Raw genomic sequence first — 24,455 nt, 5'->3', positions numbered from 1 at the left:
CTTTCAAGAGTGGATGTTTTGGTTTCGCTTTCAGTTACAACAGTGGTTGTGCATAAGTCTGTAAGCTTGTTAGGTGTTGTTAGAGAAATCCAGTGTTTGCACAAGACTCTCCTTATGAGAACCAATAGCACTTTGCCATACAGGAACTCCTGAGGCAGGCCTGAACGGCCGAAACATGACTCATGTCGAGTCCAGTTTTTTTAAGAATAAACTCTTGCTGTGAATTTTTTTCTGAGTCCAGTAGAAGTTTGTTTGGCGTCATCCATCTTGTCACCTTCGCTGTGTTCTTTTCTTGGTTTTTCCATTGCAGAGGTCCGCTTTCTTCTGTGTTTGCTGTTGTTTATCCAACCACCACTTCTGCCCTTCTGTGGCTGGCAAATGAAAACATCTGGCCGTTATGAGTGGCCTTAGTTGAATCTCTTCCTAAAAGCAGTTAATAAATCCCAATGAATGAATGCAAGGAGCTTCTCGTTGAATGGAAGGAAAGCACAACCTGTGGGCTGAGGATGAGGGAATGGCAAAATTCTTTTGGAGTGAACAGTTAATTAATTTGACATACCATATTTCATTTCTAACTGTGGCCCTGATGCACAAAGGCAGCCCTAAAATACAGCTGCCTTGCTAAAATTTAGTGAATCACTAACAGCCAGCAATGCACAAAGGGGATCACATGCAAATGAGCTGCACAGATCCCCCTTTGTGCATCTTCGCTGTTTGTGAGTCCATTCCCCCCCCCCCCCCCCCCCCCCCCCCCCCGTGATCCCGGAATCTTTTAAAAATGTTTTCCCTGCCCTTTCCCCTCTGTAGGCACACACCCCCGACCCACCCCCCCACCCCTCCATGTACCTTACAACAAGGTGGAGGGCAGGAGCAACAGCTCCCTCCTTCTACCTTGGGCCTGCCTGGAATAATATGGTGGCGGTGGCCAGGCCCTGCTCAGTGCATTCTGGGATGCACTGGGCAGGGCTAAACACCATATAAGGAATTGTTTTCCTTATATGGTGTTTAGCCCTGCCCAGTGCATCCCAGAATGCACTGGGCAGGGCCTGGGCGCTGCCATTTTGTGCCAGGCAGGCCCGAGGTACAGGGAGGGGCGGGGGTGTGGGTCGGGAGTGAGTTACTTTCATTGCGTTTGCCTCACAAAGGTCTTTTTCAAGACCAATTCTGTGTCAAGTCTCTGAAATAAACATTTTATCACAGGGGTGTAGCCAGACACCCAATTTTGGATGGGCCTAGGCCCAAGATGGGTGGGCAGAAGAACCCCACCCAGTCTCACAGGTGATTTGGTCTCTCCTCTCGCCTGCATGCCATATGGTCTCTCAAACATCTCCCCCTCTCCCGCATACCTTTTAAATAGCAGATTTTCACCAGCAGCGAGAAGCAATTAATACACACTGCTCATGTTGGCCTCCACAGCCTTCCCACTGAAGCAACTTCCTGTTTCCGCATAGGTGGGAATACATCAGAGGGAAGGCGGTGGGGCTGGTGCGAGAAATATGTATCAGTTGCTAGGAGGGACAGTTGTTGGGAGTTTTCAGCTAGTGGGGCTTGGCAATCCCTGCCAACCACATCATAGATGTACTGCTACTGGGTGGGCCTGAGCCCAAAGTGGGTGGGCCCTGGCCCACCCTTGGCTACGCCACTGTCTTATCATCATTAGAAGTCTCCACGTTGTTTCTGGCTAGCCTGGTCTACTTCATACTTTTCTTGTTTGTCTGTCTGTTTTTGTGGGATTTCAGTGTTCCTGTGCTTCGGCAAACTCTCATTCACACATCCCGTGGAATACACATTTGATTATGAATGAGCTCATTAGAATACTAATGAGCTTGTAATATATTTGCATGGGGTTCTCAATGGCTGCTAACAGCACACATTAGAGCCACGGAAAACCCCTTTGTGCATTCCTAGCTACCTAAATGTTTGCTTTAGACTGGCTAGAACCAGTCTAAAGCAAACATTAATAGCAAGGTAAGCCTTGTGCATCTGGCCCTGTGTGTGTCCCCATGCTGCTGTCATGACCTGCTCACCCAGTGAGGTATAGGACCTGGAGCTATCCTTGTTCTATGCAGGCTTTCATAAATTTTTATAGGATTAGATCAGAATTTTCCAAGCTTAAGAATATCAGGTGGTGATATTAGAAAGAAAAACATTTTAAAATTCAGAATAAACACAGACAGACACCAGGTAATGACCATATGTGGGCTGCAACACCTTACAAAAGAAGGCCAACCCAAACCAACCCAGTCTCCTACCAAGACAGGTCTGAAGCAGGGGCTTGGAGCTGAAATGTGGGAACCCTTGCTCCAACCTGCATGTTTGTGTGAGGGAAGTTTGTACTGCCTTGCTCATGTACTGCTGGGTAGTGTGTGTATGTATGTCTGTGAAGCTTATACTTCTCTGACCATGTTGTACCTTACTCTGTGATGAAGTAGTGTGTGTGTTTATCTTGCACTGTTGCTGCGTGTGCTGTATGTGTTTATTTTTATATTTTATTTATTCATACTTGTATCCCACAGTTATCTAAAAATGAGTTTTGGTTCAATATGGCTTATATTTAACAGGCGTTAGAGATTACTTTGATTCAATTACATTTACCAGGTTGTATGATGCTGTGTTTTACAGTGATTGGCAAGGTAACTATTAGTGTGTATGTGTTCTGTGGTGGGGCAGTTTGTACATTTATGTGAAGCTTGTATTGCTCTGCCCATGTTATACCTGTTCTAGGATGGGATTGTGCTATCAGTGTCCCTACTGTATAGCCTATGATAGGAGATTTGGGAAGCTTGCAATGCTTCTGCCTGTGCTTATTCTGTGATAGGACAGTTTTTGTGTGTGTATGTGATTTCTGTCTCCAGTGTGGTGCAGAGGAAGGGATAATGGAATAGAAGACCCTGAGCAGGTGCCCCAACTCTTTGGACCAACAGTATAAATCCACAAGCATTGTTCTTTTTCCCAGCAGTGAGAAATCTGTGCTCCTTGTCTCCTGCTTAAGCTGAGACCATGATTTTCAAGATTTTCCTTTATTTAAAAAAAAGAACAACAGTGATAAGTGTAGTAAATTCTAAAAAAAAAAAATTCTGATTATGGTCAGAGAACATGAACACATGAAAACAGTATTGGTTGTTTGCCACATTCCACTTATGGTATTGGGGTCTCAGCCTGTGCCCGATACCCTGGGCTGATACAGTCTGGTATGCAGTGTCCTACAGACAAGACAGAGACTGCTAATACATGCATGAAGCTGGCAGGCTTCTTCCTATGAGTTGGCCTGAAGCATCTCATTGGCAGATTTATAGAATTAATGTGCAAGTGCTGGGAGGTCACAGTCCCAGGACTTTCACACACAATGACTTAGGGAGGGAAAAAGACCCTAACTTGCAGGAGTCTGGCCAAGTAACTTATAGCAAGTTGGTCTGTCATTCCAACCAACAATCAGACATTGTGAAAGTTAACAACAACAACAAAAAAGGCAGATTGTCAGGTTTCAGGATACTTGGAGACTTGCTGGGGTAGGACTGGATTTCTCAGTTAATCATGAGAACCCAGAATGAAGCGAGACCATGGAGCCACCTCCTTCCACTCCCCTACCCCCATATCTGGGAGAATGCTAAACTGTTCCCATTCAAATTAATGTGTCCACAGGTTAGATGTTTTTCACTTCTTAATGCCTTCTCATTTTAAGGCCTAAGCGTAACAGCAGAATTCACCAAAGTGTTTTATGGAAAACTGATTTTGTTCTGGTACTAAAGTGAAGAGTCCTAAATAGCGCATGGGGGAAAGAGAAGACGGTTTAGCAACCTGGCATCAGGCAACATCATAGAATCCCAAGTGACCAAGTCACTGATATTTTCCATCTTCCCAAGCCATGTAGAGTCCCTCAGCACTTGCCACATTTGCGTCACTTCACATCTACCAAGACAATTAATAGTTCTGGCATTTTGGGGAAAACTCCTGACAAAAGCTGGTTCAATACCACTTGGGGTTCTGTATTAGATATAGATTCTTCCATATACCATAGTCATTCAGAGACTTCCTTGGATCCACCAGCATGACTCCTAAATACTTTTTCAGGCTCAATAACCAGTAATGGCAATCTCAGACCTCTGTGGTCTTTCTAAGTTCTGTCTCAGCAGTACTTAATATGTGGACTTCACACTCCTTGGCTTTGCCTTTCCTCCTGGTGCTTGAGAAACTTCGAACCCTTGCCAGTCTATGGTGCCCTCTACATCTGTTCCTCAACACCAGTGTTACTGTCACTAGGACTAGCATGGTAGTGAGCACCCCTAAAATAACCACTGTCACCAGCTGGGCTTCAGTTAGTCCTGCCTCTTTCTGTGTCACCACCTCCTTCACTGAAATTTTCAGCAGTCCACTGCTGGGTAGCTTGCTGGAGTAAGAGACCCAGCTCTCAGCATCTGCAGTTCTGATTGGCTGAGTTTGGGTGGCTCTTCTTCCCTCAGTGAAGTCTTTGTGAAACCTGGCAAGTGGCTTGTTTAATGTGACAAATGTTGGCTTTGGAATGAGTGTCTCACAGGTTTTACCAGTGAAGCCATTGGCACAAAGGCATTCAAAGTCATTTGTCCGATCATAGCACTTGCCGCTGTTCTTACAAGGGTTGCTCAAACAGTCATCCATGTTGATAGTGCAGAAGCGCCCTTTGAAACCCACAGGGCACTCACAGGAGAAGCGATTAATGCCATCGTGACAGGTGGCACCATTAGCGCAGGGCCTCATCAGGCAGTCATCCACATCAATCTCACAGCGGTCTCCCACAAAACCAGCCAGGCACTTGCATGTGTAGTCAGTAGCATAACCATGGTCATCCTGGCATATTCCACCATTCTTGCAGAGGGATCTGAGGAAAAGAATGATTGTGAGTGGATGATCTACACCCAAAGACTTGTGCCCTGAATCTTCTACCAGACTCTGTTTACAAGGATTCCCACTTCCCAGTGACATATAGAGTTCATGCTCTCAGTCACTGGGACAGAGAAGGAAGATAGTACACACTGTGGGAATATAGTGATGTGAAAAAGTTCCCCATTCCTGATTTCTCCTATTATTGCATATATGTCACACTGTATAGTTCTGTTCTTTAAAGAAATTGTAATATTAGACAAAGAGAACCTGAGTAAATATATATGTTTTTTTTTTAATTTAAAGAAGTCTTTATTGAACAATAAATAATACAGTCACAAAGGATAACCGCACAATCCGAGGGGCATAATACAGAGTCTTGCATCGTGCTTCGTATGCCCTCAAGCTATTAAATTCAACTGACAACAATTAAGTGAAAGCAGCATAGGAAATCCTTAACAATCCTACATTTACTTCTAAGTTCATAGAAAAGAGAGTTCTCCAACCAAACGAGAAAAGAGAAAAAAACAGCCCCGCCCCCTTCCCCCCCCCCCCCCCCACGTGCACTACCTCCCTCCCCTGCCCACCCTCCCTCCCTCCCACCTAGTCACCTATCCCGCTGGTTACATTTAGCAAGAACAGTTAGGAAAGGTGTCCAAGTAGCTTCCCACTTAGCGTTTTTTTTTTATAAATTTCAACAATACATTCACAATAAAGCAAATGCAAGAAAATCAAGAAATAGTAAAAAGTAAAGATAATTCGTCCTTTAAATATAAGGATTTAAGAAATAAACATTATTTACTTAGTCCAGAATAAGATTGATCAAGATACAAAGCAATGAAATAAGGAAATACTGTGAACAAAACACTCTACATTGAGAGGGTGGAATTCAAACCCCACCAGCGGTTTTAGCTACCTACAGGCACTTCCACAACTGCCTCTCTCCCCCCTTCTTTTACAAGTATAAACTGCTTCAATTTTTCAGGTTCAAAGAATACATAGTGCACCATATTCAAGGAAATAAGGCATCTACAAGCAAATTTAAGTTTAAAAGTACCTCCTAGTGATAGTATCCAAGGCCTCAGCCCCAGGAACGCTCTCCTCTTTCTCTGATGGCGTCCGTGAGAGGGAGGGTTTTCTGAAGTTCCCGATAACCAGGCCGTTTTCCGCAGCGTGGTTGTTTCTTTCACCATTATTATGGTGAAAAGAAAGGGGAAACCAGGGGCTAAAGCCGTCCCGAGCCCTGCTGGAGCCTTGACGCTGCGTCAGCTGACCCTGGAAGCATTCGGGCTACAGATGCCCGGAATTCAATGCCCTACCTTAGTTGGATCCCCTGAACAGCGCGGGGATCTTGGCGTGGCGGCGGTATCTCTGAGCCCGCCTTCTCAGTCTGCCCCACCGAGGCCGGGTGGAAAGTCGGGACCAATCGGAGAGCCTCAGATGGAAGTTCTGGAGGCTAATGGCGGCCCGCATGGTCACTCAACACCGGAATGAACGGTAACAGCACGGAGGGCGGGAGGTTTGGATTCCTCGCCCTCCCCTATCCAGGCAGTTCCACCTGTTTGTCCTGGTATTAGTGTGCGACCAGCAGTAGTTACCTTAGAGGTCCTATGGGATGCGATTCAGCTGCTTAACTCATCCCTTCTTCAAATCTCTAACTCTTTTAATTCTGACGTGAAAGATTTAAAACTACAATATCAGACTTTGGACTCGAAGGTTAAGGCCCAGGAGGATAAATGCGAGTTAAATTCACTAGAAATTGAAAAACTTCAAACTGTTGTGGATAACGTAGTATCTGAAAAAGAAATGGCATTAAGGAAGATGGAATTCTTTGAGAACCAATTACGCCGTAATAATTTAAGATTCTTAAATTTTCCCAAGACTCCTCTGATACCTCCTGTGGAAATGCTAAAGAAGTATTTTAATGAAGTTTTGGGAATTCCAAAAGATGTACTACCTCCAATTATAAAGGCGTATTATGTTACTGGAGCTAAAACTGTTGCTGTGGAAGGTCCAGAATTGAATCTAACTCAAATTCTTGAAACATCTTTAGAAGCCATAACAGACAACTTCCTGGAGGAAATGTCCATAGTCTGCTATTGAAATAGACATGGGGGAAGCCACTGTTTGCCCTGGGATTGGTAGCATATAATGTTGTTGCTATTTGGATTTCTGCCATGTACTTGTGACCTGGATTGGCAACTGTTGGAAACAGGAAACTGGGCTAGATGGACCATTGGTCTGACCCAGTATGGCTATTTTTATGTTCTTATGTAACCAATTGACCAAATTTAATTGATAATTAGATTCAGCTGATAGAGCACAGCTAGGCTTGATTGCAGCAAGCCCTGTTGAATCTAAACTTCACTATATATTGAATGTAACTTACTATGAGATTGAGGTAGTCACCACAAAGTTTCTATAAGAATGTTATGCCGCAATCAAAGGAAATCTCTGAGAAAAAAAAGTTGTTCAAAAATGTCCATCTGGAAAGGTTTAGAAAGCCATTTCTAAGGCTCTGGAACTCTATTCAATCATTTTGAGTCATTATCTCTGAATGGAGAAGAAATGGAACAGTGGCCGACCTGCCAAAATTACTCTATGGGCCCAGTGACAATTCATCTGGGAAGTCACAAACCCTCATTAAAAAAAATTTTTTTTTTTTTTAAAAGAGGCAGAGCAGTCAAAATCAGGAACATCTCAAAAAGAATCTGCCCTGATTTGTATTTTCTGTGGGGTTCACAGGGTACAATCACAACTAAACAAAAACTGTGGAGACAAAAAGACCTCAGTCAAACAAAGTGCTCACCCACCCACTTCTATCAATGGGATGGGCTTACTTTGATACTTCTACATGTGGAGTTTCTTTTGACCAGTGAATAAAGTAAGCTCATCCTGCTGATAGAAGTGGGTGAGCACTTTGGCTGAGATCTTTTTTCCTCCACAATTTTTTTTTGTTTAATTGTGATTGCCCTGATTTGTATCCTGTGAACCACACTGAAAAACCAAAGTCAGATCCAAGATGGTTGCACCTAGCTAAGTTGCTGTGAGCCTCGTTTTTCGTGCTCTACCAAAATGCCTAAACGAAGAGGGAGAACAACGAGCAGAGCTTCCCCGCTACCTCCCTCCTTACCTGGTCCGATGGATCGTTTTGTGAGGCCACAGGGAGCTACTTCAGACGGCGGAATGCAGCCAGTAGGGAACGCCGGCAATTTGGAGATTTCGGCTTCTCCTGGCTATGAAGTCACCTTGAGCCCCGCTGCGCCCACCCCTCCTCCCCAGCCGATCGGCGCAAGTTCTTTCCTTATTGAATCGACGGGGTCCACTCCGGAAGATGGTAGGGGCCCAGAGGAACGCCGATTGGAAGCTTCATTTACATCTCAGGTTGGAACGGAGGGCAGTTTGCCCATGGAATCGCCGCGGATCGAGGGAGGAGGACCTGAGGAACTGGGTGAGACTCGTGAGCGGTTTTCTGAAAGGTTTGAATTACCTAAAGAGCTAGTAACTAAACCGAAAGAAGTGACATTAGATGCATTATGGGACTTAGTTTCTAATTTGGGACAAACCTTCTTAAAACAGATTAATGAAGTAATGCCAAAAGTAAAATCCTTGGAAATTGATTTACAAAAAAAAGATGAGCAGCTTAAAGAGTTAAATGATAAAGTGGATAAAATGGATCAAAGAATTGTGAAGATTGAAACAATACAACCTACTATGACGAAAGATTTGACAAACCTCAGACTGAAAACTGAAATTTTTGACAATTATACTAAAAGTTACAACCTGAGATTTGTTATCTTTCCTAGACTACAGAATGTTGCTCCTCTTGAGATGCTGAAACGCTATATGCGTGAAATTTTGATGATACCTGAGTCGAATCTACCACCACTGACTATGGCATACTATATTCCTGGGAAAAATTTGAACCAACTTGATAATCCGATCGATGTCTCTCTTTTGCTTCAGACTTCTGACTCTGAATTAGCAACTGCCGCCACGTTAGTGGCGACGGTTGCATTATTACCAGACAAGAATTGGATCTTTCGTTTATTTTTCCGAAATAAAGAGAAGCCTTTTTTGGGCTTTAAAATATTATTATTTCCCGATGTCTCCAAAGAGACTAGAAGACGGAGGAAACAATTCTTGCTCCTTAGGCCTGAGGTTTTGCACTTGGGGGGAACCTTTTTTTTAAGGTACCCCTGCAAGTGCATAATAAGGCTTAGGGAGAAGAAATACGTTTTCACAGAACCAGCTCACGTATCGGCACTTATTGCCTCGGTAAAAGTGGATAAGCATTAAATTATAAGATAACTCCACTTAGCAAGGTTTGCACCATCCGTTATATATTTCCTTTTGTTATACTCCCTTAGATATCCTGATCTTGGATTTCAAATTTATGGACTTGAGTATGGGTTACCTTGAAAATGTATATTGTTTTTTCTTTATATATTTTCTTAATATTCCTTAACAGTTATGTAACTGCCTTATCTTTGTATACTTTCTTAAGCAAGATGTTTCTTGTAATAAAATGGATAAATGAATAAATATTAAATTAAAAAAAAAAAAAAGAAAAACCAAAGTCACAAAACTTCCCAGAAAACATCCAAGTAACTGCAGGCTTCGGCAAAGGTCCATGTCATGACTCCACAAGAAAAAGACTGGGCAAAAATGGGATCCATGGAAGAGTAGCAATGTGGAAACCACTGCTGTCCAAGAATAACATCAGTACTAGTCTCACGTTTGTAGAAACACACCTGGATGATCCCTAAGCCTTTTGGGCTAATGTTCTATGCACAGAGTAAAAATGGAACTGTTTGGACAACACAGGTCCCATTATGTTTGGTGCAAAGCAAATACCGCATTCCACAGTAAGAACATCATACCAACAGTCAAGTATTTTCTAGAACAATGCAGAATTTATGATTCCTTTGGCAGGTTTTGCAGGTCCTGAGGCAGCAAAGCATCCCATACCATCACACTACCACCACAATGTTTAAGGAGTATGTCCAGCGCAGTGGCGTAGCCAGTATGGGGCCATGGGGGCCTGGACCCCCCTGCCGCTGACCTGCCGTTGCCTACCTTTGCTGGCGGGGGACCCCAACCCCCGCCAACCGAGCTGAGGTCCTCTTCTTCCCAATCCCGCTCAAGGCTTTGTTCTAGTCTGACGTCAGACTCACAGAAACAGAATGAAGCTGTTTCTGTGAGTCTGACGTCCTGCACAATGTACATGCATGACGTCAGACTAGAACGAAGCCTTGCGCGGGATTGGGAAGAAGAGGACCTCGGTTCGGCTGGTGGGGGTAGGGGTCCCCCGCCAGCAAAGGTAGGCGACGGTGGGTTGGCAGCGGGGGGGGATCAAAGTTGGTGGCGGGGGGGTTTGGCAATGGTGGGAGGGGTCGGCGGCGCTTGGGGGGGGGGGGTAAAATGTGCCCCCTCCCCTCGGGCTCTGGACCCTCCTCCCGCCGAAGTCTGGCTATGCCCCTGGTCCAGCGCTCTGTATCTTCAACACATGTCACAGGGAGACTGTCCCTTCATTTAAATCGTTATTGAAAACTTATACAAAACTTCTCATTTATTCCTCATTCGATTCGCAAAGCAATTTATACTTTCAGGCTTTGTGAATCGAATGAGGAATAAATGAGAAGTTTTGTACAAGTTTTTAATAAATGTGCTGGACTTGTTTTTATCTATTTTGAAAGCCCTCGTTGATTTAAAGATAGAGACTGGTTTGATATTATAAGGAGTATGTCCAGTCATTTGTCACTGAGCTGAAGCACAATTGGATAGTTGTCTTTATGCGTAACCCAAACCACACTAGCAAGTCTATAGCTGATAGCTGAGGAGGAACAACATTTCTGAAGCAGGACCTAAAACAAGCTGTTTGTACACAAAAACCTACAAATGCGCCTGAATTAAAGCAGTTCTGCAAAAATGAGTGAGCTAAGATTCCTCTACAGCAACGTGAAAGACTGATGTCAAATTAACGGAAGTGTTTGGTTGCAATTAGTGCTGCTAAAGGTTGTACAACCAGTTATTAAGTTTAAGTGGCAGTTACTTTTTCACATGGGTGTGAGTAATTTTGTTCCTTAAATGAAGTAATTTTAAACTGTGTTATGTGTTTTCTCAGGTTCTTGTTTGTCTAATACTACATTTTGTTTAAAGATCAGAAACCATTTAGTGTGACATATATGCAATAGCAGGGGAAATCAGGAGGAGGGGGAACTTTTTTCACATCACTGTACACGAGGTACAGACTTCCCTAGAAACCCTTAAGCAGGAAAAGGATACCACACCAGAGCTATGAGCAGTGGCGTAGCGAGGGGGCCTGCCACCGGGGGCGGGGCGGTTCGCCGTTGCACCCCCCCCCCCCCCCGGGTGCAGCACGATGACATACCCCCCCCCCCCCGTCCCAGGGCCCACCCTCTTCCGTCCAACCAGCTCCCTACCTTTAAAAAAATATCGGAATCCGAAGCAAGGCGCAGCGCCTCATGCCTGCATGTAAAAGAAATGTGCACCGTCTCTTCAGACCTTCCCTTGCTCTGTCTGTCCCGCCCTCCGCTGACGCAACTTCCTATTTCCGCAAGGGTGGGACAGACAGAGCGAGAGAAGGCCCGATGAGACGCTGCACATTTCTTTTATGTGCAGGCGCGAGGCGCTGCGCCTCGCTTCGGATTCCGATATTTTTTTAAAGGTAGGGGGAGCTGGTTGGACAGAGGAGGGTGGGCACTGGGGGAGGGGTGTCGATGCGCCGAGGGGGGAAGCTGGCAGGGAGCACCCCCCGAGCTGACACCCGGGGCAGACCGCCCCTCCCGCCCACCCTTGCTAAGCCACTGGCTATGAGAACACATAAGGCTCTCACACTTCCTCCTCCATGCAAACAGAAAATACAACAGAAGGTGGACTATGAATAAAACCATGAGTTTACCATAAACTGCCTCCCCAGCATGAAGAGAGTACCACGCAGGGGCGTAGCTAGACAACAGATTTTGGGTGGGCCTAGGCAAGAAGTGGGTGGGCACCAAGTGTTCGCTCCCTCCCCCCCCACCCCCAACCACCACCAAAAATATATCTCAGCTGGCAGGAAAATGCTTCTTTCCACCTTGGCAGTCTGCAGCAGACGTGCGCTGAAAACTGAGCATGCATAGGTGCCGGTATCATGGAGAGTAGCATTTTCGTTACCATCAGGGGCAAGACTTCAGCTGGCAGAGCTTGAGATCCCCACCAACTACCGCTAAATGTGTGCTACTGTTGGATGGGCCTGAGCTCTAAGTGGGTGGGCCCTGGCCCACCTGTGGCTACGCCACCACAGCAGGGGATGTAATTGAGATACGAGTCTCCCAAGAAATCCTTCTCCAGGAAGAAAGAGTCCTACACCCAGGAACAGTCTCCACAGAGCACACTCCCCCTGCGAAATAAAAGGGTCTCACATTGGTGAGATGTGAGTGAGGTATAAGTTTCCCTTCCTCTTTTCCTTCCAATAGGAAAAATGTAAATGAAGCATGTCATCCCAGAAACCCCATATCTTCCCCACCCCTACCCTAAGGCAAAATCAATTATCTCTGGAAGGACAGGGCTCTCAGAAATAGATGTTAGTCAATCTGACACCTAGAGAATAGATATATGTGACTAAAGGCCAGAAAAGAAAGAATCCCATCTTACCCTGCTGTCTCACATACTCCTAACTTCATCTCGCAGTCCCTGCCGTAAAAGCCCTCTGGACACAGGCAGGTGTATTCTCCGTCCTGGTCATCAATACATGTCGCTGCATTTTGGCAAGGGTTACTGTGCTCACAAATATGAATATCTGAGGGCAGAGAAGGAGGTGAACAGTCAGTAAGGGTAGAAGTACAAACACTTGTATTCTGGGTAATAAAGTCTTGGAGGCTACATTGGCAGAGCCGGTTTGGATATTGTTGCTGTAACAGAGATATGATTCAGTGAATCCCATGATTAGGATAAATGTCTGAATGGAGTTGGAAGGAAAGGGGGACCAGCAGCACTTTATGAAAAAGATAACAAAGTTATAGACATGCAGAGGATGTGAGAAGACAACATGGGTTATCTTGGAGAGGGCTAAATGGCGGAGTTGCTCAATCTGAGAAGCAGGTTCAAATCCCACTTCTTCCACCAGCACCAAGTGGTCCTAGGCAAATCCCTCTACCCTCCATTGCTTGAGGTGTAACTTAGATCATAAGCCCATTTGGGCAAGGAAATAACTTGTCCCTGAATATGTAGCTCACCCTTGAGCTCCTCTGGCTGTGCTAAACATAAAATGGTTATAGGAGGGAAGGGGGTGCACACATGCTGGGAGCATATTTTACTCTGAATTCAACAATGAGGAAACATGCAAATTACAGTTATATCAAGCAGCATGTCCTAAAATATATCAAATCACTGTGATCCTTCCAAAACATGAGCTATCATGTAGTGCCAATCACGTGCCCAGAAGTTTAACTTTTTTGCTTTATTTTTAATACATTGTACAAAATTACCTTCAAAAAAATAGAATATTTAAAAGGTATAAAACTTCATTGAAGGGCCAAGCACAGCATTAAACTCTCAATGTTCTGTGCAAAGAAAGGGGAACACTGTAGTACTCTAGCCATGTAGCAAGGTAATATTGCCTAATGCAAAATGAGAAAATAGAGCGTTATAAAGTAACAACCCTTGGCTTATACTTACATATTTTGGGGGGTCAAATTCATAGTTTCACCATAGCTACTACTATTAAACATTTCTATAGCGCTACTAGACGTACACAGCGCTGTACAAATTAACATGAAAAGACAGTCCCTGCTCAACAGAGCTTACAATCTAAATTGGACAGACAAACAGACAGCTAGGGGTGGGGAAATTGCAATGGTAGGGGTGATAAGTGAGGGTGTTGAGTAAGAGAGTCATGGTTAGGAGTCGAAAGCAGTAGCAAAGAGGTGGGCTTTAAGCCTAGACTTGAAGACAGCCAGAGACAGAGCCTGACGTACTGGCTCAGGGAGTCTATTCCAGGCATAGGGAGCAGCGAGATAGAAGGAACGGAGCCGGGAGTTAGCAGTGGGGGAGAAGGGGGATGACAGGGGACATTTACCCAGCGAACGGAGTTCACGGGGAGGAGTGTAGGGAGAGATGAGAGCGGAAAGGTACTGAGGAGCTGCGGAGTGGATGCACTTGTAGGTCAAAAGCAGAAGTTTGAACCATATGCGGAAGAGGATAGGGAGCCAGTGAAGCGACTTGAGGAGAGGGCTAACGTGAGTATAGCGACTCTGGCGGAATATAAGACGCGTAGCAGAGTTTTGGACAGATTGAAGAGGAGATAGATGGCTGAGCAGGAGACCAGCGAGAAGCAAATTGCAGTAGTCTAGGCGAGAGGTGATAAGGGTGGTGTGCTGGAGCAGGCTCTCACAGGCTCTCGAGAGCCGTTTGTTAAGTTTTTAAGAATTTTGGGAGCCGGTTCTCCATGGCTACTTTAACAAATGGATCCCAAAATGTGGGCTTGGGCCCCTCCTGAATTCTCTTTTACTTTGCTGGCGAGAGAGAGCCCCCTGTTAACAATTTACCAGCACACCCCTGGGTGTGGGTAAGGGTTTTGGTAGCGTCCTCGGAGAGGAAAGGGCGAATTTTGTTAATATTATAGAGAAAGAAACGACAGGTTTTGGCAATCTGCTGAATATGAGCAGAGAAGGAGAGAGCGGAGTCAAAGATGACTCCAAGGTTGCGCGCAGACGGGACAGGGAGGATGAGAGTGTTATCTACCGAAATAGAGAACGGGGGGAGAGGAGAGGCAGGTTTAGGGGGAAAGAGGAGAAGCTCGGTTTTGGTCATGTTTAGTTTTAGGTGGTGGCGAGACATCCAGGCAGCGATGTCAGACAGGCAGGCCGATACTTTTGTCTGGATTTCAGCTGAGATATCCGGTGCGGAGAGGTAGATCTGGGTATCATCAGCGTAAAGGTGGTATTGAAAGCCATGGGATGAGATCAGAGCACCAAGGGAAGAGGTATAGATGGAGAAGAGGAGAGGTCCTAGGACAGATCCTTGGGGTACACCGACTGTTAGCGGGATAGATGTGGAGGAGGAACCACCAGAGTATACGCTAAGAGTACGTTGGGAGAGATAGGAAGAGAACCAGGAAAGAACAGGGCCCCGGAATCCAAGAGAGGATAATGTATCAAGGAGTAAGGTGTGATCAACAGTATCAAAAGCAGCAGATAGGTCTATCCCACGCACAACAAAATCTCCTTGTGGTCCCCTCCTATTGAGTAGTGGTTAAATTAGAAACACACTATAACTCTTGCTTCAAAGTAGTTGCACCATCCCTTTGAATATTAAGACTTGAGCCCTCTCACAAGATTGTCATACAAAAACTGAGGAGTAGCCAAGTGGTTAGTGCAGCGGACTTTGATCCTGGGGAACTGGGTTCAATTCCTACTGCAGCTCCTTGTGACTCTGGGCAAGTCATTTAACCCTCCATTACCCCAGGTACCTGTATGTACTATGTAAACCACAGAAAGGTGGTATATCAAGTTCCATTCCCCCTTCCCTATTAAGGCATTTCTTCCTGACTAAAGGGTTTTATTCTGTATGTGCTGTATACTTCCTGATAGTGTTTTAATTATTTTGGTCCTTTCTCTGCACCCCCCCCCCCCCTGCCTTCCTTCCTCCGGTGTCCCATCTGTCTAGTTGCTCCTTTTTAACCCTTGATCCTCTCCTTACCATGTAGTATTAAATCATTTATTTATTTAAACATGTATATTCCACCTACAACTAAGAGAATCAAAATAAAAAAACACACACAATACTCATCTTACATCAGTCAAAAACAGAAATTTCAGCCCCATGCTTTCACAAACAGTTGTCTTCAATAATTTACAAAATGATACTATACTGCTACACAGTCTTAAAACCCCAGGTAAAACATTCCAAACCTGTGGACCACCAATAGAAAAAGCTATGTTGTGAGTACAAGCATGTTTCACAGAACTCAAGTCCGAAGTCGCCAACATTGTATTCTCTGACTGCAAGGCCCTTAAAGGTTGATATACAGAAATAACTTATTTAAGATACCATGAAACACGTTCAGAATACAATGTCTGATGAATCAAATATGCAATCTTAAACAGTACTCTAAACTGAATAGGTAACCAATGCAATGAATAAAGCACAGGTGAAACGTGCTCAAACTGAGATGTTCCACTCAACAGGCTGCAGCATTCTGGATTGTCTGCAAAGCCTGTATCCTGGATTTAGCAATACCCAGATATAGTGCTTTGCAGAAATCAATCAGAGAGATCGCCATATTCTGTACCACCAACCTAAAGTCATGCTTTGGTAACATTGGTTTTAACCTGGAAAACAAATGAAGCTAAAAAAAAGGCAGATTGAATCACAGACAATACCTATCTGGAATGAAGTCACAAAGGAAATCTACTGTAGCTGCATTTAATTTTCGAAAGGGTGGCTATAATAAAATGAGGAAAATAGCTAAAAAGAAGCTAAAAGGATCAGCTGCAAAGGTTAAGACACTAAATCAGGCATGGACCTTGGAAGCCAGACCAGATGCATTCCACATATTTACAAAGGTAGAAAGAAGGGAAAACGACAGCCAACATGGTTAAAAGGTGAAGTGAAAGAGGCTATTGCGGCCAAAAGAATGTCCTTCAAAGAATGGAAAAAGGACCCAAATGAAAAAAAATAAGAAGCAACATAAGTACTAGCAAGTCAGATGCAAAGCACTGATAAAGAAGGCTAAACTAGAGTATGAAGAGAAACTTGCCAACAACTTTTTCAGGTACATCAGAAGCAGAAAGCCTGAGAGGAAATCTGTAGGACTGTTAGATCACGAAGGAGCAAATGGGGTGCTCAGGGAGGACAAGGCCATAGCAGAGAAACTAAATGAATTCTTTTGTTCGGTCTTTATGGAAGAAGATATAAGAGATCTACCTGTACCGGAAATTGTGTTCAAGGGTGATGATGTAGAGGAACTGAAAGAAATCTTGGTGAACCAGGAAGATGTACTGAGCCAAATCGACAAATTAAAGAATAGTAAATCACCTGGGCCGAATAGCATACATCCAAGGGTACTCAAAGAACTGAAGCATTAAATTGCTGATTTGCTGTTAGTAATATGTAACCTGTCATTAAAATTGTCTGTAGTATCTGAAGTTTGGAGTGTGGCCAATGTAATGCCGATTTTTAAAAAGAGTTTCCAGGGTTGATCTGGGAAATTACAGACCAGTAAGCCTGATATCAGAGCCGGGTAAAATAGTGGAAACTGTTATGAGGAATAAAATTATGAAACACATAAACATGGTTTAATGAGACAAAGTCCGCATGGGTTCAACCAAGGGAAGTTTTGCCTCACCAATTTGCTTCATTTGTTTGAGGCTTGAATAACCATGTGGATAAAGGTAAGCCGGTTGATGTAGTGTATCTAGATTTTCAGAAAGCTTTTGACAAAGTTCTTCATGAGAGACTCCTGAGAAAATGAAAGTCATGAGATAGGAGGCAATGTTCTGGTGTGCATTAGGAATTGGTTATTAGACAGAAAACAGAGAATAGGGTTAAATGAAGGACAGTGAATAGTGAAGTGTCTCAGAGATCAGTACTGGGACCAGTGCTATTTAACATATTTATGAATGATTTGGGTTAATGAAAGTATCTATAGTCATCATAAAAGAACAATAAATGCAAGATCCACATTTCTTGTGGCTTTTGGCATCAACTTGAGTTTTGGAAGAATATTGATCTTGTAAAATTTCTCTGAGGTTTTTACCTCTGGCATATGCTATTCTTAGTTGATGGTCTCCGAAAACTGGATGCATTTGTATTAGTCTCCAATGACATTTTAAAATCTGAGTAACTTGTGTTATTCCATGTGTGTACTTGACCACACAGGTTTCTAAATTAAGTTCTTCTTTATTGGTTGTTTTATGCTCTAAGAGTAATTCTCTGTGATTATATTTAGCTCAAGTATAAGCTGATTTTATTATATTTTCAGAGTATCCTCTACACATCCTCCAGCTAAACACTAATGTCAAGTAAAATATTTAAGTAAATGAGAGGATGTTTAACTTGCTTATTCATAGAGTGAAATTTATTCATTGGCAAGTATTAGACAAAGTTGAGTTAATTAGTTATTGAACCAGATGGAAATACTTTTAAAAGAAATAGGAGGAAATATTCTTTTACTCAACGAATAGTTAAGCTCTGGAAATCTTTGCCAGAGGCTGTAGTAACCATGGTTACCGTATCTGGGTTTAAACAAGGTTTGGACAAGTTCCTGGAGGAAAAGTCCATAGTCTACTATTGAGCAGACATGGGGAAACTACTGCTTGCCCTAAAATTGGTAGCATGGCATGTTGCTACTGTTTGGATTTCTGCCAGATACTTGTGACCTTGCTTGTCCACTGTTGGAAACAGGAGACTAGGCTAGATGGATCATTGGTCTGACCCAGTATGGCTATTCTTTTGTTATAATCTTGCATAGATAATTGGTAGTCTAAAATCACACCCAATACTCTCACTTCTTATTCAATCTCACTCAACCTCACCGACTGGCATTGCAACAAATCCTTTTCCTTCCCTAAAAACATCAATTTAGATTTATTCAAATTTAAAACAAGTCTATTAGAATGCAGCCACCATACACTGGTTCAACTTGTCATTTAACCCAGACAGATCTCTGTACTGAAAAGAAAATTGAGCATCATCTGTATAAATCTTATGTTCAACCTATAAATCTCTAATATGTATATGTGTTCTCTGGGTAGGGTTTTTAAACAACAAAGCAGAGAGAAGCCGACCCCTGCAGAACTTCTCTAGACACTGGTAATACATGAGATGCCTGTCCCTTACTATGTATCTGCAAATACCTCCCTTTCAGGAAAGAAGAGAACCAATTCCACAGATTCCCACCTATCCCTGTTATGATCCTAGCTATTGAGACAGACAGGGTAGTGACTGGGTCTCGCTCCTGATTAGGCTGATGTCTGAGGTAGTTGACGTCAGATGCCAGACCCTATTTAAGCCTGCATCTGCCTGCACAGGACGCTCTAGCGTTATCTCCTTCAGCTGTGAGCAAACCTTGCTTCTGCATAGTCTGTGCATGTAGCACAGTGTGAATTGTCTTTTGTATGGTTGCCATTATTCTCTTTGTCTGTGTTTGTTCTTTGAGTCTGTAGGAGTCTGCTCCCTCTGATTGCTTTGCTGTTGTTCACCTGTGTTCAGCTTCTCTGTGTACGTTGCTTCCCTGTGTGCCTTGCCTTTCCCTTTCCTGCTGTGTGTGCTGTGTGAGTATGTGGGAGCTTACTTCCTTTGTTTGGGTTTCCCTGGTAACTTTTTTCCTGCTGTATCTGTTGAGGACTGTTCCTGGCCTGAGCTGTGAAGTTTGTAGCAGTCTCTCCGTGAAGCTTGCCTTAACCCTTTACCTGTTCCTGGTCTGAGCTATGTAGCTTGTAGCAGTCTCTCTATGAAGCCTGCCTTAACCCTTTACCTGCTGTATCTGTTGCATGGTTTTTGTGAGCACTGCTCCCCATCTGAGCTGTGTAGCTTGTAGCAGCCTCTTTGTGTAGTCTGCCTTAACCCTTTACCTGCTATATTGCTTGGTTCTGTGAGCACTGCTCCCCGTCTGAGCTGTGTAGCTTGTGTAGTCTCTCTATATAGTCTGCCTTCACCCTTTACCTGCTATTTGCTTCTACTGAGGACTGCTCCTTACCTAGCAGTGTAGCTCTTGCTGTCTTTCTGTGTGGTTTCCCTTTTTCCCTATACTTGCTGTAGCTCATTTGGAACTTGTGTAGGCCGCTTCTTCATTTAAGCTGTGTGGCACAGCATGGGTTGCCTCTATGTGTGGGTTCCCTTATTCTGGTTGTTTGTATCTGTGTGTTTGGTCTGGTGACCTTTCATTGGTGACTGTGTGTGGTGCAGTGTGCATGGCCTGAGTTCCAGTCCCTTCTGGGACTTCTTTCTGTTCTTTTCCCCATTCCGTTTTGCATGTTTGGGTTCCAGTTCGGCCTTGCTGCCCGTATGAGTGGTCTATTTCCCTTTCTTGTGGTGCTCGCTGGTCTTCCTGAGTGTGCTGGGCTTCGTAGCCCATTGTCTCTGTATAGCATGAGCTTGGTCTGCCCTAGGCCCCTGCCCTAGGCCTCAGCCTAGGTCTGTCCTAGGACTTAGCCAAGGCTCATGATCAACCTAACAGACCTAACAATCCCAATCTCCTTCAACCTAATAGAAGATCCACATCTACTGTGTCGAAAGTACTGACACATCCAGGGAGACAAAACAGTATGTCAAACCTTTATCAATTCCCTGCCTTATCACATCCAAAGATGACAGCAACAATTTCTCAACACTGGTCTGGGCCTCTTCATGCCCAAGAGCGACATCACTTGAGGGGCAGAGCTAGCTCTATCCCGGACCTGACCAGCCACTGTAACACCATGAAGGCTCCCAAAAAGATGGTCCGAGGAAAAGAGAGCAGCAGGAAAACCACAACACTGAAGCAGATGACACACACAGGTAGGCACTCTCCCTTCCATCCCTGGACTGAACTTCTTCACTCTGCGCCCAAGAGCGACATCACCTAGGCCTCCCGATGTGGCATAAGGGAAAGATAAAATAATTCTTTGAAAGGGGGTGAAAAAACGGAGATGTTTAAACCTGTAAACCACCTAGATGTGTATTTGTACACCACTTTGAGTGAATTCTTTCAAATAGGCGGTAAATAAATTCTAATAAATAAATAAGCAGATAACTGATTGGTGGTATATCAAATAAAGTGAATCGTGAACCATGATCACAAAGGCACTGTTGAACTAGTTTTTGCAGCAAAGCTATATGGTAAGCTGTATTGTAGAAAATCATTAGCATCATATCTATATTGGTTGAATATTATGGTACACATTTTAAAAACAAAGGTGAGCATTTCATTTTATTTATTTTTATTTATTAGAATTTATTTACTGCTTTTATGAAATAATTCACTCAAGGCAGTATACAGTAAGTATAAATCAAACATAAGCAATAGACAATTACAGCAGTAAAAATATTAAAATAACAATACAAAGTATGGCATGGAGGGGTATTTTTGATATGTCTAAATCCGACTTTAGACGTGCAAAAAACGTCCAAAATCTAAATAGGAAAGAAGTTCATTTTCAAAAAAGAAAAAACGTCTATCTTTTGTTTTCAAAAATACAGTTTCTAACAAGATTTTGTGCTTTGGGTGTTTTATTTTTTGGTCCATTTAAAAAAAACAAAAACGTCCAAGTGAAAAACGCAGAAAATCAAGTCATTGGGATGTAGGAGGGCCAGCATTTTTAGTAGACTGGTCTCCCAGACATCCCAGAAGATAAATGGGGCACTGCAGTAGACTTCAAAAACAGCTGAGCCCCCTAAAACAGCTGAGCCTCCCTTCAAAAACTGCTGACCCCCCCCCAAAACCCACCCAAAGCCTACTGACCACAACTGTACGCCACTACAATAGCCCTTATAGGTGAAGGGGCACCTATATGTGGGTACAGTGGGTTTCTGGTGAGTTTTGGAGGGCTCACAGTTTCCCCTACAAATGTGACAGGTAGATAGGGACTAGAGTCCCCCACTGCATGGTGCACTGCACTGACCACTACACTACTCCAGGGACCTGAATTCTGCTCTAATAGACCTGGCTCTAACATCTAAGGCTGTTAAAGAGGCTGCTAAATCATATTTGTATTCACATTTGTGGGGGGTGGGAAGGGGTCAGTGGCCATCGGGGGGTATTGGGGGGGGGGGTCAGCCCTAATTCCCTCCAGTGGTCGTCTAGTCATTTAAGGCACCCTTTTGTGCCTTATTCATTATAAAAACAGGTCTAGCTCAAAACGTCTTCGTTTTAGTCCTGGACACTTTTATTTTGTTCTGTTATGGCTCAAAAATGTCCAAGTGTTAGGAACACCCACATCCTGCCCTTAACATGTCCCTGATATGCCCCCTTGTGATTTGAACACACTTCTGACGGACATCATAGAAAAACGCCAATTTGAACGTTTTTGTGAGGAAAACATCCAATTGCAAGTTTATGCCACTTTTTGGACGTTTTTCTCTTTTGAAAATGAGCGCCATAGTATACTACTTACAATGTCAACACAATACGTAATAGAACATTTTAATAGACAGCGTAGGTGTCTGGTGAGTCAGGGTTGGGAGAGGAGTCATGGGTTCCTGTCCTCAGCAAGCCGAACTGAGAAAGTGATTAACCTTTGTTTCAAATTTCTGCTGTCCTGAAGATTCCAGAATAACAGCAAAACAGCTGTGTAGGAAGCAGGATCCTGGTTGGAAGTCAAAAAAGGTTTTGTTCACTATTCACACGAGTATCTCAACATCACCTATGGAACATTGATTGGAGTATGTTGTATGCTGCATAGTCATCTTGACATCAACATAGGAAGATAAGTACATTGAAAAGTTGTGGAATTTATTCCAGCAGTGACGTTGTTTTGAAATTCTTTTTTGTTTTTTGCTTTTCTGTTCCATTCCACCCACTGAAAGATTTCTGCTTCTTTGTTTTGAGGTACGCAGTGGTGACTGGGTGCAGTGATGATTTAAGTGCCTAGACTAGGTATTCATACCAGGTGATGTGAGGCATTTGATCACTCTGAACATCATAAAATGATTAAAAGTAATTCAAAATTTATTTAATAATTGGAGTATTTAATATTATTTGCATTGTGCATCAAAGGGAAGGTATCTACAGACAGAAATATTTGTACCTTTAAATTGTTTTTACTAGTTAAAATTTAATGCCAAGGAGTGCAGAGTGATGCACTTGGGGTGCAGAAACCCAACAGAGAGTTACCGAATAGGAGGAGAGAGATTAGTAAGCTCGACTCAGGAGAGGGACCTTGGGGCGATGATGTCTGAGGATCTGAAGGTGAAGAAACAATACGACAAGGTGGCGGCCGTGGCCAGAAGGATGCTAGGCTGCATCGAAAGGGGTATAACCTGCAGAAGAAAGAAGGTGTTGATGCCCCTGTACAAGTCGTTGGTGAGGCCCCAGTTGGAGTATTGTGTTCATTTGGAGGCCATATTTTGTCAAGGATGTAAAAAGACTTGAGGGGGTGCTAAGGAAAGCTTCAAAAATGGTATGGGATTTGCGTTGCAAACCGTACAAAGAGAGACTTGCCGACCTGAACATGTATACCCTGGAGGAAAGGAGAAACGGGTGACATGATAGAAACATTCAAATATTTGGAAGGTATTAATCTGCAAACAAATTTCTTCCAGAGATGAGAAGGCGGTAGAACTGGAGGACATGAATTGAGGTTGACGGGGGACAGACTCAGGCATAATGTCAGGAAGTATTTTTTCATGGAGAGGGAGGTAGATACTTAAAATGCACTCCCACAGGAGGTGGTGGAGATGAAAACAGTAAAGGAATTAAAAAATGTGTGGGATAAGCACAAAGGAATCCTATTTAGAAGGAATTAATCCATGGAATCTTAATGGAGATTGGGCAGCAACACCGGTAATTGGGAAGCAAAGCCAGTGCTGGGCAGACTGATCGTGACCAAATAGATACGGATGAGCTGGAGTGTAACTGTTAAGGGACTTTGATGTTAACTTCAGAAATTTTAGTACAAGAACAGTGCTGGGCAGACTTCTACCTGAAAATGGCAAGGAAAGATCAAGACAGATATACATATGAAGTATCACATACCACGAGTTTGTCATGTTGGGCAGACTGGATGGACCACACAGGTCTTTATCTGCCGTCATATATATTACTATGTTACTATGCTATGTGCAATCCTGGCCTGGCCTGGGAGCCAATGGAATTGTCATAAATACGGCATGGCGTGATCAAATTTTCTACCTCCTAATATCAATTTAGCAGCAGCATTTTCAGCTGTTATCTGGATACATTTCACACAGATTTTTTGTCGTTCTAACTCCTCTGGGTAGTTACCTAGGCAGTAGCATTGAAAATTGCTGCTATTCAGATAACTTTAGTCTCCACCCCTGGATTGTCCACCGGTCTGTAAAAATAAGCAATGGCACTATCTGGATAATGCTGCTAAAAACCTTTCTCAGCTACATTTATCAAGGTAGCAAATGCTGCTATCTGGATAAATGCGGTTGAATATTGATCTCTGAGAGCTTAATGTTATGCTAGCACATGGAATAGGATCCTTCAATTAAGTTTTATAAGTTTTTATATGCAGTCTTTGTTGAAGGTAAATTTGCAGAATTCACTAGAAATAGAAGAAACAGCTAACTAGACTTTTGGGCAAATGATCCATGCTACGTGAATCATATGTTATGGAGGGTTCACAGTGGTAGGTGCTCCTATGTCTGATATATTTTAGCACATGCTGCTTGTAATAACTGTTCATAACTTGGATACTGTTCCCGCTTTTTAAATTTTCATTAAAGCATCAGAGAGAGAGAGAGAGATCCTAGCCCCCTTAATGCTCTCTCCCATCTAGCCCAATCCTCAGCCAGGGGCTACAGACTACAGGGCTCTCCGGACACTGGTTCCTGTGTATCCTGAGTCTGGTCATTAAGTGGTTCTCTTTTACAATGACTGAGACTCCCTTAGGAGCTGTTCATGCTGTGTCACCAGTCCTGACCGGCCT

The 24,455-nt window shown here is 43.5% G+C and overlaps 1 protein-coding gene across 1 annotated transcript in view; it reads right to left on the bottom strand.

Annotated features, from left to right (window-relative positions):
- Positions 1–3,060: 3,060 nt before the first annotated feature.
- DLK2 (delta like non-canonical Notch ligand 2) overlaps positions 3,061–24,455 on the bottom strand; it is a gene marked incomplete at its 5' end in the record, with an annotated part of 41,244 nt that continues 19,849 nt past the window's right edge. Inside the window, 2 exons of the mRNA XM_030195871.1 lie at positions 3,061–4,855; positions 12,517–12,661. Coding sequence (XP_030051731.1) covers positions 4,096–4,855; positions 12,517–12,661 — 905 coding nt within the window. The remainder of the gene's footprint in view (positions 4,856–12,516; positions 12,662–24,455) is intronic.

Source organism: Microcaecilia unicolor, chromosome 3 (assembly GCF_901765095.1).
Source record: "Microcaecilia unicolor chromosome 3, aMicUni1.1, whole genome shotgun sequence".
Lineage (NCBI taxonomy): Eukaryota > Metazoa > Chordata > Amphibia > Gymnophiona > Siphonopidae > Microcaecilia > Microcaecilia unicolor.
This window is presented reverse-complemented; position numbering and strand designations above follow the sequence as displayed.